The following is a 21,663-nucleotide window of genomic DNA, read 5'->3' as shown; positions in this document are numbered from 1 at the left end:
AAAGCAGGAGACCCTGTACCATTTCAGATAGATGTCTGTCCTGTCTTTTCTTAAAAACCTCCAGTGATGAAGCTCTCACAATTTCTGAAGGCAAGCTATTCCACTGGTTAATTGTCCTCACTGTTCGGCAGTTTCTCCTTAATTCCAGGTTGCTTCTCTCTGTGATTAGTTTCCATCCATTGTTTCTTACCTTGCCTTCTGGTGCTTTAGAAAATAAGTTGATCCCCTCTTCTTTATGGTGGCAACTCCTCAAATACTGAAATACTACTATCATGTCCTCCCTAGTCCTTCTTTTCTCTAGACTAGCCATACCCAATTCCTGCAACCATTCTTCATAGAATGGTTGAGAATCTTCCCTCCCTTCTCTAGACTTGCCAAGAATAATATTCCATGCATTGGATGATGCAGTTAACAATACCAATTATACAAAAGTTTTTAGTATAAAAGTGGTTAGCAAAGTTTTGCATTGTTTTTAAACTGTCTGTATTTGACAGCTATAAACATTGTCGAATTGAACCAATGATCATTAACTGCAAATTCATGTAGATAATGTAATTTCAAACAAGAATTCAGATGTAAATATATACAGAAATTAGCAATAAGTGTCACACTAGATACAGAAATGGGAGAATGCAATGAAATTATTTTCAGATAGCATCTTCAGAGTGACCAATTTGAACACAGCACAACTTGCTCAGTTTTGCATTAAAATTCTGTTGCACTGCTAGATTATTATTTTTTTAATATTCACGGCTGAATTTGTTTCTCGGTTTATCATAAAAGAATGCTGCTTTAAAAATATGTAAAAACTGAGTCAGGATAACACTGTGCTTGCTTGCTTACTTTTTAAAAATGTATAGTGGCAGGTGATAAATTAATCCTAAATTGCTATTGCAGTTCTTAAGACTGCTGTGCTGTACTGAATGACAATTGCCTATTGTTCCTTTTTAGCATTTAAGAAAAAATTGTTGAGAATTCTGCTGGCCTTTTTGCTGAATTTCATCTTGATTTATATAATAGTCACACAATATCATTATGGCATTGGAAGAGTCTTAATGTTTTCAGCTTTATCTATTTTTATTAGTCACATTCTATGATATGCTGTCTAGAATCCCTAAAACTTTGCTTTTTCTCTAGCAATAGAAAATGCACTCGGTGGCTTAAGTGGCCCTTTTGAATTCTAAAATTTCTAAAAAGTGATTTAAAGGCCATATTGTAGCTTGACCCAGCACTCAGTTTGTTAGATAATTGTCTACATTTCTACAATCTCCTCCCCCCTGTCATTTTCATTCATCTCAAGATCATGTGAAGTACTAGTACCCCTTTATAAAGCCTTAGTAATACCACACTTGGGCAGCTTAACTGGAACTTAACACATGATCCTAATTCTTTGTGCCTGACATAAGATGTCTGATCAAGGTGGATAGAACCATGCATGGCATGGAGAAAATAGTGTGGGAAAAATGTTCCCCTTGTCTCAAAACATCCAAATCTTATTGAAGTTCACAGGAATCAGATTTAGAACAGAAAAAAAGAAATCATGTCTTTGCCTAGAGCATCATTAACCCATGGAATTAATTACCATGTGTGGCTTTGAATGCCTATGAAAGAAAATGGATTCATGTAAAAGAAGTCTATTAAGAGCTAGCAATCTTCAACACTTAACGGAGTACCTTCCTCCTCCAACTTTCCCAATCCAGATATAGGGGAACAATGGCCAGCTGGTGGTCATTCTCCAACTCTGATCTATCAGCTCCCATGGTCATTGAGAAGTGTAGAGTTGGATTAAGATGGATCTTCATCTAATTCAGTAGGACTATTGTCATGTTCTTATGGTCATGCTCACCAGCTTATACTTGTCCCCTCCATAATCTTCCTCTATAATTCTACTTTTATTTGTACAAGGAGGGACTTTTGCTTGGAATGCAAACCTGGAAACCGTGTTCCTTTTCCGAAGTGACACAGACTAGAGTGGGTTTTCCCCCACCCCCATACTTTGAATTCAAAAAGCAAAATCTACTTAGAGACCATGGGAAAAAATTCGAAGTATTCCTTTAAAAAAAATCAAAAGCCTTCTAATAACATGAGTCTTTCTTGTGCACATCAAGACTGACAGATCTGTTGACACTTGCCTAAGCCAAATGTGCACCAAAAAAAAAAAAAAAAGAAGAAGAAAAGAAAAGGCACAATTCCTATGTTTTCACCTGTGAGGTTTTAAGATGTGGGGTACTCAACCAATTCATTGTGCCCCTGAAGTTGGACTATATGTGATGAATTGTATTTCTTTTCAATAAGGTGCCAATCTGCTGCTACAATACTTATTAGTTGTGAAATATGGTGCATTCAGAAAGATTTGTCCTTTTGATATAAAACCATGGATACAGAAAAGGTAAGACCAAATCAGTTGACATTTCTCTTCCCCTCTGAGAATAATTTACATTTAATGTGAGCCTTGTTATTAACGCAAATAAAAATATTATATAGACAGTAACTGCTTGGTCTAATTCCCTCAGTATCTGATGTATCGTGATGCTCTAAGAAAGGATTCACAATTATTGTATCACAATAAGGAAAGGAAATATATGTATAGTCTAAAAATCCAAATAGCAGGACCAACTGGATGAATTTCATTTTTGGAAAGCAGAAGCAAGACCCATTGAAACAGATTACAACACCTTGCCCAAAACATGGTTATAATAATTAGTAGCCATGATTGGGGACTTAAGGCTTAGTCCCATACTTGGAATTACAAAAATATAAATCAAACTAAAGCAGCTGGAACTGTTCTTTGTTCAAACTTGCTTAAGTCCTGGCTTGAGCAGGTCTTTGTTTATCACATAAACGAATGACTGGTTGGGTTTTTACCTTGCACAGGAAAATAAACTATGATATTCCAACCACAAGGACTGGATCACTAAGTCACAAATAATCAAGCCATATTTGGGCATAATTTACTATGTTAGGACCGTGTCCATAGAAAGAAAATGTAGATACTATAATTTAGAAATGGTTGGATATAGATAACACCATAAGCTAAGTTAAGCTGGGCTTGGATAATTAGTACTCCAGATAATTGAATTGCCCAATTATTTTTCTCAGAAGATAAACATGAACCAGATGTTAAGACACACAAAATTTATTTCCTGGCATGTAGCATGCTGTGTGAACACAGAAGTTGGATTTTGATTTGTTGGTTAACTGTATGTTGTCTATCTGTCACTGACCTATAAGATGGAAGGGATTTATTTGGCTCATTGCAGCTTGTGACAGTTGTGGTGCTTGTTTTTAATTATTTTGAGTTGTTGCTGTTTTTGGTTTTATTTCTTGGGTGCTGGTCAGAGTTGCTGCAGTGAGATGGACAGGCATATGAATTGATGCCATATGAATTGAAATTGGACAACCCTTTGTCTGAAATAGTGTAGGGTTTCTTGCTTGTGCAGGGGGTTGGACTAGAAGACCTCCAAAGTCCCTTCCAAGTTGCTCTGTTATTCTGAAGTAAGTGTAGAAAGCCAGCACCCACCCTCCTAGAAGAATGAAATATTTTAGGAAATATTAAAAAGGCAGAATATTATATTTTCCTAAAGGAGAAATGGAGAAACACGCTCTTGGAGACAGAAAGCAACCCCCCACTTTTCTTGCTAGCCCCCAGATAGTGCAGGTAGCTTTTAGAAATGCAGATTTGGTAATCCATTCAAGACAGGATATTTTGAAACAAAGGCAGAATGGTAGGATTAGATTCCACTCAAGATACAAACCAGGACAAAGCCATTAAACCACAACAGGAATTGCCTAACACCCTTTCAGAACACAAGCACCTTCATTGCATCAGCAGTCCATACTTCAACCAAACTTAGCTCAGACAAACACCTAGGATTTGTACTTTGCCTATAGAACCTGCTATGACCCCTACATAACCCCTACATGGCCCCATGGGAGTCTGACAACAGCCAGTAGAATACATGTTCTTGCACAGGAACAGGAAGTTCAAGTGCAAAGCCCAAGAGTAGGTATAACCCCCCCCCACTCTCAACTCCATTTTGTCAGCTGCCCAGAACCCATGTGGTTCTGCTTCATCATTAAACCATCTTTCCAATCAGCCTCATGTTTCCAGGGTCTTTCTCCCAGTTTGGAACTGAACCAGAAGGGTATTTCTTCCCACATAAGGCAGGTAAGCTTAGGGATAACTCTATTATCTGAATCAAGCCTATGAAAGCTGAACCCTGGCAAGTGATGGAGCAACTGTGTTTTCCAGCTCTGGTTATTGCTTTTTGTAAAATCATCAGCAAGAGTAGATATTTGTTTTGTTTTACAAAGGAAAGTGCTTTATTGGAAGGATTCTCAGAGGGCACTTCTCTCTTTGAGGGCATTTTGGATTTCAGTGGTCCTCCAGCATCATTGTGCTTTAAAGCACTATATTTCTCAACCTTGGCAACTGGAAGATGGATGGACTCCAACTCCCAGAATTCTCCAGCCAGCTTGCTTCTGAATTTCTCTATTTTAAAGGCAAAGGACTCTAAGGACAGCAGACACTTTTCCCTCATGCAGAGTAAAAGTTCTGCATTTTTTGTACTGTTTTGTTCAGTCTGATGAAGGAAAATTTTCTCAGATTTTGTTCGAAAGAAGAAGACACATTAATTGAAATTCTTGTGGAAGGAGCAGAGGTTTCACGGGCTGGGGTGGGGGAATGAAGAAAATCAAGGGGGAAGTCATGTTTGTATGATCAAAACATTAATGCATTTGTGAATGATTTGAATGCAACACATGTTTAAAAGGGGAGGTTCTTGGATCACATGGTTGCTGGTACCATCTTGATTTCTGACTCCCAACCCAAAGATTGATGCCACTGGGATGCATCTCACACTTATTAGATTATTTTGCGCTAAAGAGTCTGTGGGTGAACATTACGGTCCTCTTTCTAGCAGTTTGCACATTCTTTGGCTTCCTAGATCTATGACAGCATGGAGAAACTCTTCTTGCATTTCTCTCAGAGGGAAAAAAAAGTAAACAGCCAGGGATGACTTTGAATTGGTGGGAAATTATGTGACAGGGGAAAAAAAACCCAATGTCAGCATAACCATTTCCAACAAAAGCCAAAACAACAACAACAAATACAGAATAATAGAGTTGGAAGGGACCTTGAGGGTCTTCTCCACCAACTCTCTGCTCAAAGAGGAGACCTTGTACCTTTCTGGACAAACGGCTGTCCAAGCTCTTCTTAAAAGCCCTCCAGTGATGGAGCAACCACAACTTCTGAAGGCAAGCTGTTCCACTGATTAATGGTTCTCACTGTCAAGATATTTCTATTTAGTTCCAGGTGGGGTCTCTCCTTGATAAGTTTCCATCTGTTACTTTTTGTCCTGCCTTCAGGTGCTTTAGCGAATTGGTTGTCCTCTTCTTCTCTGTGACAACCCCCCCCCCCCCATATTGGAAAGCTACTATCATGGTCAGGAGAAACTGGAAAGAAATTCTCAAGCTTCCTGAGAATAAATGTGTCAACTCATAAAATATTTTGATGGTCTTTTTAGAGTTGCCAACAGAAAGGGAGGGGGTAAAGGGGTTTGAAAGAGCAATGCGGCAGCTTGGAAATCAAAAGTGCATTCCATAAAGTTTTTCAAAGATAGTAACTAGGTGACTGAAGTTTCCGCCGGGCAAAGATCTAACTGGAGAGCATGATTGATGACTCTTGGCTATGGATATGTCTCATTGGAGAATATGAATTATGATACACTCAGAGGGGTGGGGGAAAACCAGGGTCAAGGGTGACAATGAATTATGTGTCTCAGAGTTGGCTACACCCAGGCAGTGCCGCACATATTAGCTCCCAATAAATCCTTTTGAAGTTTTGGAAGTTTGGCTTGAGACTCATGATTTAATTGGGGTAACTGTCGGAATCCTGACAGCTAGCAAAATGCAGAAAATATAACTTCAGCAACAGAGTGATCAATGCCTGGAATGACCTACCCGACTCTGTGGTTACAGCCTCAACCCCTCACAGCTTCAATCTCAAACTGTCTACCCTGGGCCTCACCCCATTCTTAAGAGGTCCATAAAGGGGGTGTGCATAAGCGCACCAGCGTGTCTACCGTCCCTGTCTTACTGTTCCCATTTCTCTGTATTTACTTCCTTTGTTCATGTTTATGTTCATACCTGCACTTGTTATCTTGTACATGTTTGACAAACAAATAAAAATAAGTAAATAAATAAGCAAGTAAATAAATAAGCAAGTAAATAAATAAGCAAGCAGGCAAGCAAGCAAATAAATAAATAAATAAACAAACAAACAAACAAATAAATAAACAAACAAATAAATAAGAAACTCTCCTTTGTTGCTGAATACTTTGCTTGGCAGATTTTAGTTTGAACAACCACATGGATGATATCTAGTGCTGGTTTCCTCCTGCCCTCACACTATGGTACAATGCTCTGCTTTAAAACATGGCTGGGATTTATACCCAGCACCTATAAATTAGCATAAGAAGTTTTTATTCAAATCAGCACCTTATTAGTCTTTTGTTTGTTTCCTTAGGGAGTTTCTTTTCCTTTATATATCTTACATGGCTCTGTGTTAATATTTAACTCAAATTTACATTTAGAATGGAATCAATTTTAGGCTAGTAAAAACCAATCATATCCCTAGCTCCTTTAGGAATTCGTGCTACATTGTCTCTGGTGATTAGATTTTGCAAGTGCCATTATCTGTGCAACAAAAGGCAGTTTAAGTTAATTTTGGGATGCTGTAGGTTTTTAAACACTGCTATTCTCTTGTCATTTTCATTATCCAAGATTCTGAGTTTTGAATAGAGATTCAACACATTTCAGTCTGTATTTAAAGTCTTGTCCTGTATGCCTTCTCCTTCATCAAGCAACATCCTTACAGAGGAATACAAATTGGAAACTTTAAGGACCCCAAAGACCCAAGAAATTAACTATATATATTTAATCTGCCCATTAAGCTCTCCAACATTAAAGCTGTTGAATTCTCGGTAAGAAATAAAAACCTTAATTTAAAGGACCATATGGGTGGCTTGAATATCTGGCACAGACCAATGTTTGTTAAATCTGAATTTGCATTGTTGGTGTCAATTATTGCCATTTATATTATGGATGTTAATTTATGTGAAATGGCCAGAATAACTGAAATAACATGGGTTTTCCCTGCTATTCTGAGGCAATCTCCAGACACAGATTGTGCCTGTTGTATCATCATAAGTTCACTAACTAGGATTTTTAAATGGTAGTTTTACTGTTACTGGCATATTTGTCACTTTCTTCAGAACTTTAGAGATTTCAAATGTAGGCTTCTCAAAGCCATAAGGAATATTCATAGGAATCTTTATTGTGGCATGTATTATATGTGAAAAGCATACTATTTTCTTCAACAAAATTACAGCAATAGTAATAATTAAAAAATCACATAGTATCTTTCTCCGATTCCAGTGGTGATCAGAATATTTTTGGAACCTCTGAAGAACCAGGTTACAAGACCAGGAGACTGGGCCTGTCACTCTATCTCAGTCCAAACCACCTCACAGGATAGTTATTATGGGGAAAATAGAAGGATTGGGTATGTTCATTGCTTTGAGTTATTTATAAAAATAATAAAGGTGGGATATAAATAAAATAAATAATAAATGAGAGATGGGACAAGTGTGTTCACCAATGAGAAACAGCTCAGAAGGAACAACCTCAATCAATAATCATCCTGGAATAGATCTATCTATGTGGTCCTAAGAGTCAACAGTGGCCTGCTACCACATAATTAGCAAACCAAACAACCACTGATGGGATTCAACTTTTTTACTACTGGTTCTGTGGGCATGGCTTTGTGGGCATGGCTTTGTGGGTGTGGCTTTGTGGGTATGGCTTTGTGGGCGTGGCAGGGGAAGGATACTGTAAAATCTCCATTCCCTCCCCACCCCACTAACCTGCTTTCCAGCTTTGTTCTCCTGTGCAGGGCAACAAAAGAAGACCCAGTCAATCAGCTGGGACTCAGGAGGCAGAGAATAGATGGGGGCGGGGCCAGTCAGAGGTGGTATTTGCCGGTTCTCTGAACTACTCAAAATTTCTGCTACCGGTTCTCCAGAACTGGTCAGAACCTGTTGAATACCATCTCTGCAACCAACCAGCTTACATTCCTTCTATGTTTATGAAAAAAGAAGCCCTCGATGTAAAATACTATCCATTTTATAAGGAGCTTATTTTCCTAATTTTGTTCAGCTTAAGAAACTGAATTGATTCTTAATCCTGGCTTAAAAGAAATGCTGTGAAGATTGACGTATTTCCTTCTGAGCTGTTTCTCATTGGCGAACGCACTTGTCCCATCTCTCATTTATTATTTATTTACTTTATTTATATCCCTCCTTTATTATTTTTATATATAACTCAAGGCAATGAACATACCCAATCCTCCTGGTTTCCTCAAAATAACTGCCCTGTGAGGTGGCTGAGATAGAGTGGTCGACCCAAAGTCATCTGGTCCTATAAGTTGGTTCTTTTGTTTTTAGATAAAGTTTTTTATTTTTAAACACAAACATACACATACAAAAACATAAAAACATAAAATTCTCTTCCATTTTATATACATACAGTGTGTCAGTTGGTTACGTATCTTTTATGCTATAATTTTATAGTCATTTACTCACAATTTATATCAATCTTCACATTGTCAAATTAACATATGTTTATATATTTATCAGTTATTAATCATCCATGACTAAACTATTTATTCCATCATTTTATGTTATACTTTCAACCAGTGGTTATATATATCTGTATTATGTTTTATATCAATCTATTAGATTTCTATCACAAAATTATCTAGTCTATTATATTACCATGCCTTTTTATCCAACCATTGATAAAACAAATCCTATATCATATAAAATTGCTTATCTTCTTGTTCTCTAATTTCAAATGTCAGTTTACTCATTTCAGCACAGTCCATAATTTTTTGATAACCTCCTGCATATGTATTTTGTCATTTTTCCAGTTCTTCGCAAATACAATTCTAGCTGCTGTTAAGACATTTACAATCAAATATTTCAGTTCTTTATTATATATGTCTGGTATGACTCCCAATAAAAAGATCTCTGGTTTAAAGTCTGTTTTATCATTGTTTTCCAACCATGTGTGGATTTTAGTCCAATATTTCTTTGCATCTGAACATGTCCACCACATATGGTAATATGAACCAGGTATCTGATACTGTAAGTTGGTTCTTCAGATGTTCTAAGGGACAAACATTTCACTGGCTTCACACCAGAGCCAATTAGATTCCTCTCCCCTTTCTCCCTTGCCAAGGAAAGTATACTGAGTAAAAGAATAACAAGAGTTTCAAGTTCCCGACGTCGCCGACGTGGTTGGACCCTGTTCTAGGCCATTCCTGCTATCTCCTGGGATGTTTTGGTTTTGCACCAAACCTATTGACCAACCAGAGGTAGTACTGTCATCTCTGTGGGAGGACCAGTGAGAAACTGCCTTGCAAACATAAGCAGAATGTGGGACTGTCAACTCAGTGCTTCATTTGAAATTCTGCTGACTTTGGTAATAGCAATAGCTCTTAGACTTATATACTGCTTCACAATGTTTTACAGCTCTCTTTGGGCTGTTTACAAATGTCAGCATATTGCTCCCTCATTTTATAGACTTTGGAAGGATGGAAGGCTGAATCAACCTTAAGCCTCCTCAGGATTGAACTCCAGACTGTGTGCAGAGTTTGCCTGCAATACTACATTTTAACCACTGCTCCACTGGAGTTCCTAAGCTAAATGTCTCTTTTATAGCTGGGAATACTCACAATCATAATCATTCCATGAAATGTCCACAACAAAAGCCCAAAATATTTTTATTTGCCAATCAACTTCCAGAGTTGGAGTCTTTCTCCAGGGCAATGAATTTTTATGGGACGTTTAGTTAGTTGTTTAGTTAGATGTGGAGTTGTGGACTCTCAACAAATTACTGGCTGTTGTATGAGTTTGTGCATAACTAGAGTTGCATTTGCTGATATTATTAATATTTAGTTAATATCTTCAGTACCATTCAAATAACACCAACCAATTATAATAATCTTAATGGGATTTTAAAAATTAGTAGACAGGATATATTTATATATGGAGCATTAGGTTACATTGTTTGCCATTGTTTTACAGTGACTGTAAAATAAATTGTAGTTAATTAAAGGAGTACTTAACATCTATCGAAATTGTCTTTATGAATGTTTATTCCAGGTAAACATGCTAGTTATTAAAATATTTCTGTATTCTTTATTATTATTTTCTGAAAATGATTAACATGGCTACTCTTTTCGAAATTAATTTTAAAAAGCCTAACTTTCTATTGACAGCTGTTTAACTAAGAGTTTGCTGCCACTATAGGTCTGAAGCATTATCATCTTTGAAGGGAAGAAAAAATAGGAAAGTAAAAGAAAGGAGATGATTCTCGTTCACATGAAATAAGCTTTTGTCACTCCTATTCTGAAATGAATTGAGAAAGAAATTCCAGGATTTCCAGTAAATAATCAGGAATTATAGTATTAAAGATCCAATGTACCTAAGGCCTAAACTCATGAATATTTTAACAATAGGCAAGTGATTGGATTCACTGCAATTAATTTTTGTTTAAAGCAAATATCCTATACTTTAATTAATTTAATTAAATGAGATACTAAATTCAGTAAATAAATCCTCCCTCCCTTTTCCTTTCTTCATTCCTTCCTCCTTCCTTCCTCCTTCCTTCTTTCCCTTTTCCTTCCTTCCTTCTTTCCTTCCTCCTTCCTCCATTCCTTCCTTCCCTTTTTCTTTCTTTCCTTCCTCCTTCCTTCCTTCTTTCCCTCCCTCCTTCCTTCCTTCTTTCCCTTTTTCCTTCTTTCCTTCCTTCTTTCCCTCCCTCCCTCCTTCCTTCCTCTTACTATAATTCTATCATAACTGCAAATTTACAGTGAAGAGATTTGTCCAGCATGTTTCATTCCATTAAACTTGTCAAAAAAAATGGATTTTAACTGATGCTCACCGCCCTGATGCTTTCAAAATGTCCGCCTTCTTTTTCAAAATCGATAGGTTGCCCATTCAGACTCCAGTGAAAGATGACATCTAAGGTTGGGTCATGGAAAGCTTTGCAGCTGAGGACAATGCTTTCTCCCACAGTGAGCTCAGTTCTCTTGGGGGACAGGTCTATCCTGGTAGGCTCTAGGAGACAAAACAAACCATAAAATATCCCTGTATTTGTTGTTTTTACTGATTGGGCTTGCATTGATTGACACTCTTGCAAAATAGACAGAAAAATCAGAAAAAATGTAGACCATAATACTTTGAGTTGTACAGGAATTTCTCATTTTGTTTGCCCTTTTCACAGTCATTATAAAAGTGTAAAGGGGACAAAGATCACTCAAACAAACTCAGTGCCTTCAGCAGTAATTGCCATTTGGGGGCAATTTTTTTTCAAACACATATCCTATTCCTTCTCTCCTCCTTTTATCAGTTTTCTCCACCCAATGCTTTGTGTCTGTGGTTGAGAAGAAGAAAAATTGTTCAGGTACAGTTTTGGTTTTTAGGATATTTAGAATACAGACTCGGGTTTTTAATTCTGGAGTTTTGTCTGTTCCTCTGATACCTTTTAAATGTTTTATGGGTTCCTTTGTGTTTAATTTTTAAGATGCAATTATTTTATTCTTATTAGTAGTTCCTTTGTGACCATTCGTTGGAAGATGGTTGGGAGAGAGAGAGAGTGTGTGTTATGTGTTGGACTGCAACTTCCACTTGCTTCCAATGAGCAGAAATAATAGATATATTAGGGTCCAACATATCTGCACATGTCTGGATTGTGAAAGGTTGCATAATATAATTATCACAGAACTATACTATAAGCCCAAAATGGTTTTCATACCTAATGCCCACTAAATATGTTGGATCACCAAACTCATAGCAGAGTATGGCTGCTATTTTGTTTGCTATGACCATGGTCTACTCCATTTCCAAGGGGATTGTAGTTACTCAAGGTTAGAAGAGAAACCTTGAATCCAAGTGGCCCAAAGGCTTCACTATTCACTCCCCACTATCCCTAAAAATACAGGAGGAGGAGGAGGAGGAGGAGGAGGAGGAGGAGGAGGAGGAGGAGGAGGAGGAGGAGGAGGAGGAGGAGGAGGAGAAAGAGGAGAAGGAGAAAGAGAAAGAGAAGGAGAAGGAGAAGGAGGAGGAGGAGGAGAAGAAGAAGAAGAAGAAGAAGAAGAAGAAGAAGAAGAAGAAGAAGAAGAAGAAGAAGAAGAAGAAGAAGAAGAAGAAGAAGAAGAAGAAGAAGAAGAAGAAGAAGAAGAAGAAGAAGAAGAAGAAAGGGAAAAGGAAAAAGAGAAAAAGAAGAATCTCAGTGTTATTTCTGTCCTACTAGAGCTGTAGATAGCAGAATACAGTATTGGAATACCAGCATGTTGCTTGTATTTATCTGTTTGTATACCTCCTGATTATTTTTTACAAATAATTCAAGGTGGCAAAGATACCCAACATACCTTCCTCCTCTTATTTTCCCCACAACAATAATTCCATGAGGTTGTTGAGAAAGTGACAGGCTCAAGTTCACCTGGCTAACATGAAACTAGAACGCAGAGTTTCTAGCCTGATGCCTTAAACCACTACTAGACCAAACTGACTTTTGTTGGAGTTTTGTTGGAGTACTCAACTTTACCTGGTGCAAACCTATGCAGATGAATCCGGTGATATATCTCACCTTTCACAAATACTGAAGCTGTAATTTCTGCTGAACCAAATATATTTTCTCCTCGGCATATGTATTCCCCCTCATCAGATTTGGAGGCATTCAGAATTTGCAGGCTTCCATCTGAAAGAACAGTTACCCTGAAAATTATAAAAAAAAAGTTTTGATCCTGAAATTGCATATTATAGTATCTCAAATGAAGGTAATTCCTACAGTGTCATTTCTTTTCAGGTTTTGTAAATAGAATTGTGAAGTCTGGCCATGTTTCTTAAGTACGAAGAAAGGGAATTGAATTTTCCAGTCTTTCAAATAAGATTAAAATAAATTTTTCTGATTGAAGGAGCTTAATTCTTCAACCATCAGACAAATAATTTATTAAAAATGTACTCATAATGTGCTTGTTTTAGCAAACAGTAGAACATAATGAGTTTTTAAAATGACATCTGTCTTTCACTGACTGTGTAACTTTACCATGCAATGATCTTTCGATATTAAGCACCAGCTGTTCAAATGAAATGTGATAGTGACCTTAAAAACAAGTGTAACAAAAACATGGTAAAAAAGGAGAAGCAGATGGGCAAAGAAGAGAAAATTAATTGTATATAGTCCAAAGATGATGTATAGTATACTCTATGGCAGGACAGCATGAAGATGGAAATACATTTTTGGCTGCAAGTGGATATTATTTCCCTGTATTATAGTTGCATAGCATATTGTCAAAATGGAGTTGAAGGGTGGAGTTAAACTTCATGAGAAATGTGATGCTACTTCTGAAAATGGAAGCCACATAGGGTATCATCTCCTATACCATATTAATGTATATATTAGTTTCCCCCTGACATAGTAATGTATGTGATGATATCAGCAGCAGCAAATGAAGTAAAATTTTACATGGGGATGGGAAATATTGGATAGAAGTGAAAAGAGTAAAAGAAGCTGAAAACTAGAATATAGGTTTCTAGAAACAATAATAACTAGAATACCCTCAGGAATGACGCTCCCACCAAAATTTCAGTGGGTCCCACCCTACTTATTTTTTTGAACGGCTTTAAATATTTGTCTCTTCACCTGGACCTTAGGCAAGGATACCTGAAGTCTCTTTCTTTCTTTCAGATCCCTTCTGGGTTTATTTATTGATTTATTGGCCATTGACTCATCACAGGAAGAGCTGTGGTTGCGCAGTGGTTAGAAGGCAGTATTGCAGACTACATCTGCTGACTGCAGGTTGCCAGAAGTTCGTCACTTTGAGTCTCATCAGCTAAAGGTTGACTCAACTTTCCATCCTTCCAAGGTTGGTAAAAATGAAGACCCAGATTGTTGGGGGCAATATGTTGACTCTGTAAACCGCTTAAAGAGGGCTGTAAAGTATTGCGAAGCGGTATATAAGTCTTAAGTGTTACTGCTATTACTATTTGTTATGTATTGTTTTGGAGGTTTTTTTTTTTAAAAAAATGCTTCTAAATGCTTTAACTATTGTAAACTGTGCAGAGTCACTGGGAGTTGGGCAGCAAATAAGTATTATAAAGTCTTGCTAATGGACATTGCAATATTTGGAGACAGAAGAAAATAGAAGAACAAGAACTGGAGACAATCATTAAAGTCTGGATATCCAGATCCCTTTCAGTTGGGATTCAGGCCTGAGCATAGGATGGAAACAGCATTGGTCACACTTTTGGATTATCTCTAGAAGGGTGAGATGGTGTGTGTGTGTGTGTGTGTGTGTGTGTGCATCCACCCTTACCCTACTTGACCTCTTGGCAGCTTTTGATGCCATCAATGGTGATATCCTTCTGGATTGCCTCAGAGGATTGGGTGAGTGGGTGGTTGTGATGGTTCACCACCTTCTTTTGAAGCCAGGTTGATCACTCTCTCAACCCCTGCTATGTGGGAGGCAGAGGTGGCATTCAGCAGGTTCTGACCAGTTCTGGAGAACCGATAGAAGAAATTTTGAGTAGTTCGGAGAACCTGCAAATGCCACCTCTGACTGGAGATTTTACAGTATCCTTCCCCTGCCACACCCACCAGGCCATGCTCACAGAACTGGTAGTAAAAAAAAATTCAATTCCACCAATGGTGGGATGCCATAAGGTTTGTACACTCTCCTTCCTTTTTAACATCTACCTGAGGCTGCTAGGTGAGCTTATCCATCGCCTTTGGCTCAGCTGTCATCAGTAAGCTGAATTATTTATTTGTTTGTTTGTTTGTTTTATGTCCAGATCAAACCTTACCCTGCCAATTATTTTTTATTTTCTTGCACTTTTAGCTTTCTCTTTCATTTTATTCTTTCTTCTTCTTCCTAATTTCATGCTAGTTTATATTTGTTTTTATCTTCCTTTTAAAAAAAACATTTAATGTTTGGGGGTGGGATGGGGGTGAGTGTAAAATAGCATTTTCTTTTAGGAAGAAAAAAAAGCATACTTATACAAATAGCTTTCCCAGTCTTTGATACTGACAGATAAGTACCAACAGACAAGCTGGCACCTGTCATGCATAAAGGTGAAGCCCCAAGTTTTTGCTAAATACAATGAAAAATGACTATGGAATGAAGTAAAGGGAAAACAAGTGGAAGGGGGCTGGGGATGGAAGAGGGCTCAGCAGACTATGGAAACACGACAAAGGAATAATGCTGTTACATTTTGTTGGTGGCCCTGAGGGATAGGTATTTTACTTGGTAGTAAATCTGTGTGACAAGCCTGCCTCAGAGGAACAGTATTTCATATATACTGCACTATAACTGGGAAAGTCACATGCCATTCAGATAAGTTCATGTGAGTGAAGATGTTTCTTTAGAAGCTAATCTGTCCCTCTGCTTCTCTGTCTGTCTGTCTGTCTGTCTGTGTGTCTGTCTCTTTCTCTCTCTGCCTCTCTCTCTCTCTGGCTGTCTCTCTCTCTCTCCTCAACCTGACACATTCTCATATGCTCATATGCCTTAGGTGAAATTGTATGTGTAGACTTAGAAGCTTTTTCAAACAGAACCAAACCAAGCCTAGACCAATTGAGAGGAAACAAATGACCCTTTCTGTGATTGGATGCAGTTGAACAAAATTATCAGGCAAAAGGTTCCCAATTGCCATGAAAAACATGCTCCATTTTCTTTGTGAACTCAGTCTGTGCTGTAAACACTTCAATCAATTAGGGGAAGAAAGAAAATCTCAGGCGTGGAAAGGTAAGGCAAGCTGCTTGCTAAATGCCAGATGGGGAGAGTGAAAAATTATAACAGGAGAGTTAAGTGTTCACAACTGAATTCATTCCATCTGCACGTTTCTTGCTGAACTCCATTCTGTGGAATACAATTGTAACCTCAGATTTGTGAAAGTGTGATTGATCATCACCAAGTGTAGAAGTGAAGTAAGAGCAAAAAACAGAGAGGGAAGTTAATAGCTTAATGGGATAATACATGCTGTGACTCGGTCTCTGTCTCACAGGAAAGTTGTCTGAATAATAATAGTCTTGATAATGAGCATTGCAATACCTGGAGACAGCACCATAGAAGAGAAAAAAAACTGGAGAAAATCACAAAATGTAATGACTTGCAAACAGAAGCCAAATGGCTGTGGCAAAAAAATGCAAAGTTAGTAATAGGTGCCTTGGGTGTAATTTCAAAACATTTGGAGCGCTACTCGGCATTGACAAGATCACCACCAGTCAATTGCAAGGGTCAGCTTTATAGTCACATCTTTACAGCCTGTGACAATTTCTTTAATCCCATCGAACAACATCATCTGTCTAGCCCAGGTACATGGAAAATACTTGATAGATTTGGCAAAAATGCCAAATACACTTGAAACATCTGGCTGACTCTGTGACCATCTATAATAGTCTAGGAAATGATCTGGTATACACATTTCTCTAATCTGTGACTTATATCAATATGGTTTGTTGAGTAAGCTCTATACCTGGCTGGATACCTATCCAATTAATTCATAAACTTTTATTTATAAATGGCTATGTTCACATGACCTATAAAGCCACAGTTAGAAAACTTTAAACATTAGTTTGCCCTTTGAGGTGCAGAGGGTGTCTGAGATGGATGATGATGTTGACAGATGGGCAAATTTCCAGGCTTTGTGGGCATTTAAAAAAGATGGATATGCTAAAATCTGGTAGCTGATGGCCACATTCTACCCATGAGCTACCCATTCCTGTGCAAAGATATTCAATCACTCAAGCCAACCTGCGGCACAGAGCTGTTATAGGAAAATTGAAGGAGAGAAAAGTAAGTACATTGCTTGAACTCCTGGAAGGAATAGCAGAATATAAATCTAACAAAAAATCTAAATAACAGCTTGTTTTTCCAGCGGTAGGTACACTCCATTCAATTTCTACAACCAATTCTGGTTTTTTTAAAGTCTGCTCAAAGATTTGCACATATTCTCATATACAATTTCCTTGCTATGTACTTTTGTTCTCACTTTACATTATATTTACTTTAATTTAAAGCTTTTTGGCATGCTATTTTACCAATGTATGAACTTTTATATGCATTTCCCCTCAATATGCACATTTTTTCATTTGAAAGACTGGTTTGAAAAATTGGAAAAAGAAAAATAGAAGAGTGATTAGCTGGCTTCCAGTTCATGAGTAACTTTAAGAGGTGGGTGTGTTCACAATAACATGTAAGTCAGATAAATTTATCCCAATTCCTGTGTCTAAACATATAAACAATACAACCCATATAACAAATCAGTTAGGAGTCAGTCAACTTATCTTTCAACCTATCACAGGAATAAGGTTCAGTATTGGGTTACATTTTGACAAGTGGAGATGCCTTGATAGTGATTCCTTTCCAACAATAGCAGCAGAAAATGCTTATTCACTTCCTTTTTGTTCACTGTACTGTTATATTTCTGGCAAGCCCACTTACTGCTTTGTTGCACTGTTTCATCCCATGATTAAGACCTGAACCCTTCAACCTCACTTTTTAAGAATAGGATTAATATGGTGTGGCTACCAAGGCGAATGTAGGCTAATAGAGATAAAGAAGAACCAGTGTCATCTGATCAATACATTTGTTTAAATCAATCTCTCTCTCTCTCCCTCCCTCCCTCTCTCTTACACATACCATACATTTCCATGACACAGAATTATTGTTCCCACCAAACAGATTCCATCACATCCCAAAAAGAATGAAGAGAGGATAGTAATGTCGATCAATATTCAGGGATCCAAAATAAAGAAGTGAATAGTTTACAAAAATTACATTTATGAATATACTGTGCTTTGCAAGCAATACATAAAATTACTTTTATGTAGTTGTGCACAAAATTCTGAATAGAAAACCATGTATATTAGAAAGGTTGCACATGCACAAAATTATGAAAATTAGATTTCCTAAATATTACTATTGTTGCATGCAACTTTTTTTTGATAGAACCTAGTAATAAAATATAAAAATCTAGTAAATAGATATGGCCCTGATTTAGTTAGAAATATCCGATAAAAATAGTAACATTGGCTGCCATATTTAGTAGACTTTCTTTCTTTTTCTTTCTTTCTCTCTTTTCCTTCTGTTTTTCTTTCTTTTCCTTTGTTTTCCTTCCTTCCTTCCTTCCTCTCTCTCTCTCTTTCTTTCTCTTCTCTTCTCTTCTCTTCTCTCTCTCTCTCTCTCTCTCTCTCTCTCTTTCTTTCTTTCTTTCTTTCTTTCTTTCTTTCTTTCTTTCTTTCTTTCTTTCTTTCTTTCTTTCTTTCTTTCTTTCCTTTATCTTTCATTATTATCTATATCATCTATATCTTTATGATATATATCTGTTTCATCTATATTTCTATTATCTATGTCTGTATCATCTAAATCTCAGACTTGCCCTAGATGATATAAACTGCTTTATACATTTTACAATTCTTTTGCACCCTAAAACAAGGAACCGAAATCAGGAAGAGGAAATTAAGATAAAACATTTTTAAATCACGGTGTGTGTGGGGGGCAAAAGAAGAGATGATAAAAGCCCCAAATCAGCAAGTAGGTTAAAGAGAAAAACATGTGGCTTAAATGTTTTCCTCAGCTGACATGGCCATGGCCACCGGGGGTATTAAATTAGTTTGTGCTGAATGTTCAGGAGGGGGGCTTTTTAGATGCAAAGCAGGTTGGAAGGCTGCACTGACTGACTCTTATTACCCGAAAGCCCTGATCAGAGCAAACTGTCTCTTCATATTAACTCAGCTATAGAAGCTGTCAATATTCTTTAATGTGGATTGTGTGGAATGAGGACAAGTATTTGTAAATACAAACCTTTATTTCTCCTTGAACATCTTCTGAGTTCTCCATCTCTTTCATCATAGACTCATAAAGAAAGGTTGCACATTAGAGCAGCTAGGAAGTTGCTACTGCTTTGCTAATGGTAATCGGGAGGATGGATTTTATTTTTATTTTGGAGGAATAGAAGTGACCACACTTCTGCTATTTATTGAGTGTTGCTATTTTCAGGATCGGCAAACTAATTAGAAGGAAATTGATTATGGTTAATACCAGAGGTCAAAAGGAATTTGTGAGGACTTTTGTAGAGCTGATCCTTGTCTCATCCTTCCCCTATTTAAACAGATTATAATGCTTGAGGCTACTGATAGTTTTCAACTTAGGATCTTAATGGAACCTGCTCATACAGTCATAACTCATGATGATTATAGAATGGGTCGTAATGTGACTGACCCATTTTATGATCTTTTTTGGGGGTGGTTGTTAAACAAACCCATATTTTGCTGTGTGGTATTTTTGCCAGAAACTGGAAATAAATGCTGTTTTCTGGCAAAAATATATATTAAAAATTGAGTTTCCATGACTGTGCAGTCAAAAATGGCCATAAGTGGCTGCATTCACTACCAAGGATGCTTCCCCTCTCTAAATATAAACTGCTTAAATTTCCCTTGCATCAGGCCACAGAATCAGGGAAGAGGGGTCCTTGGTGACTAGCATTGATGAGGTTACCTAGTTGGGTAATGAAATGTCTATGTGATGACCTGGGTACGGCACAGAGGTAACACAAACAGTTGGCAGTTCAAACCTCCCCTATATTGCTCCAAATTTTCCAAGATGCTCCCATGTTTCTGGCAAATCCTAGAGCAGAGTGATAACAACCCCCACCCCGCAAACCTCAAGCAGCCTCTGACTACAGTTAGTCCCAGTGCTGTGTACACCGGGGTTGCACAGCAATAAATCCAGCAGGACAAATCAAGGAGTTCAGGAAGCAAAAGATCCAGGTAATTAGTCCAGAATGCCAGAAAGAATGGAAGGACTCTTGGAAAGTTCAAACATCGGCACTCAACACTTCAGGAACTTGTTCCCGACTAATGTCCCTCCCCACAACATCTCCTTAAGTCTCATTCCCCAGGTGTGCCTTGTGAAGATGAGCAGGTGCTGTCCTCCTGAGTCGTCAGGTCATTCTGCGCTGTTCACACCTTCGCTCCACTCTCTGAGCTCTTGGATGAGAAGGCGAGTGGTCCTTGCTCCTTGCCTGAGCTCTGTCTCTCATGTTCATCTTGCCCCTGTTTCTCTCTGTCTACAAGCTGTCCTAATCCTGAAAGGCCCTGACCTTCCCCATTTTCTTCTGAAGACAACAAAGTCATCCCCTCAATCTCTCTTGGCTCAGATTCCAGCTCATCTTCCCCCACAAATTCTGGCTCTGATGGGGCAATGACAGTCTACAGTCTACAAGAAAACAAACGAGCTCAGAGAGCACCAAGGACCCGTCATTTCAACCCTGAGCTACAAATATCCTCCTTTATTGGAATCAAGAAAGACACATAGAATTACTTCTGAGTAGTTTCTTTTACTCAATGATGTTTTTTCAAAAGGCAACTGGACTGTTTTTTTTTCCTTGAGGAAGAAGAAGAAGACGTTTTGATTCTCATCCAAGAAGCTTCATCAGTTTCTTTTACTGTTCCTCGCCTATGGACAGAAATTTTGCCAAAGTAAAGCAACTATTTGCATCACTACAGATATACCCTGGGAATCAGTAAGGAGGAGCTGTTTTAACTCTCTTTCTGCAGACCAAACTTTCCAAGTTTTGCTGCCTTTTTGCTCTCTGGAGTACAGCCCCTCTTTCCTGGGAATCCAGACTACATTTCACTACACATCGTAAGTAAACATTCAAAGCAAGCTAAAGTAAGTGCAAGTGGCAGCAGAGAAAAGACTCAGCCAAGAACCTGTGTCCCAGTAAACCATATTGTTTCTATTCACCAGCCATATTTCAAAGATAGTACGGCTAGCATGCTGACTTAGAAGGAAGGATTAAATAACAATAATAAGGCCATATAAATGGATTTATCTAAAATATTCCAACGTGATTCTGTAATTTTCACTATGTTTGCCTTTTTCTTTTTCTCTTTTTTGTAATGTAGTGGGCCAAAGGTATGTAAGCTCTATTTCTGCTTTTGCTCATGGCCACTCAGCAACGTATCAAAATTTTGCTAGGGCTCCAGTATATACTTTATTATTGCTTGTGTGCACACAAATAAACTTCAGAGTGATTTGGCTGATTTAGACGAGGCAAGTTTTGGCCACAACTGTTTTAATGTAACAGTTCATAGATACGATATAGTCGTTGCAGTGACTGAAGTAGTCAAACTCTGTATTAGATAGATAGACAGATTAACAGAGTTGGAAGGAACCTTATAAGTCATCTAGTCCAACCAAGCAGGGGACCCTACACCATTTCTGATAAATGGCAGTCCAGTCTCTTCTTAAAAGCTTCCAGTGATGAAGTTCCCACAATTTCTGAAGGTAGCTGTTCCATTGGTTCCATTGCTGTCATTGTCAGAAAATGTCTCCTTATTTCCAGGTTGAATCTCTCCTTGTTCAGTTTCCATCCATTATTCCTTGTCTGGCCTACAGGCACTTTAGAAAATAGCTTGACCCCTTCCTCTCTGTGGCAGTCCCTCAAATATTGGAACACTGCTATCATGTTTCCCCTGGTCCTTCTCTTCAGTAGACTAGCCATGCCCAGTTCCTGCAGCCGTTCGTCGTCTGTT

The 21,663-nt window shown here is 37.9% G+C and overlaps 1 protein-coding gene across 1 annotated transcript in view; it reads right to left on the bottom strand.

Annotated features, from left to right (window-relative positions):
• CNTN5 (contactin 5) overlaps positions 1 to 21,663 on the bottom strand; it is a 763,035-nt gene that overhangs the window by 78,755 nt on the left and 662,617 nt on the right. Inside the window, exons 15-16 of the mRNA XM_087966176.1 lie at positions 12,715 to 12,842; positions 11,008 to 11,183 (exon numbers count right to left, since the gene is read on the bottom strand). Coding sequence (XP_087822302.1) covers positions 11,008 to 11,183; positions 12,715 to 12,842 — 304 coding nt within the window. The remainder of the gene's footprint in view (positions 1 to 11,007; positions 11,184 to 12,714; positions 12,843 to 21,663) is intronic.

This window comes from Notechis scutatus, chromosome 5, assembly GCF_049901735.1.
Source record: "Notechis scutatus isolate UNSWTSFEM ecotype Mainland chromosome 5, rNotScu1.2, whole genome shotgun sequence".
NCBI lineage: Eukaryota > Metazoa > Chordata > Lepidosauria > Squamata > Elapidae > Notechis > Notechis scutatus.
Note: the sequence above shows the minus strand (reverse complement) of the source record. Positions and strands in the feature narration are given on the sequence as shown.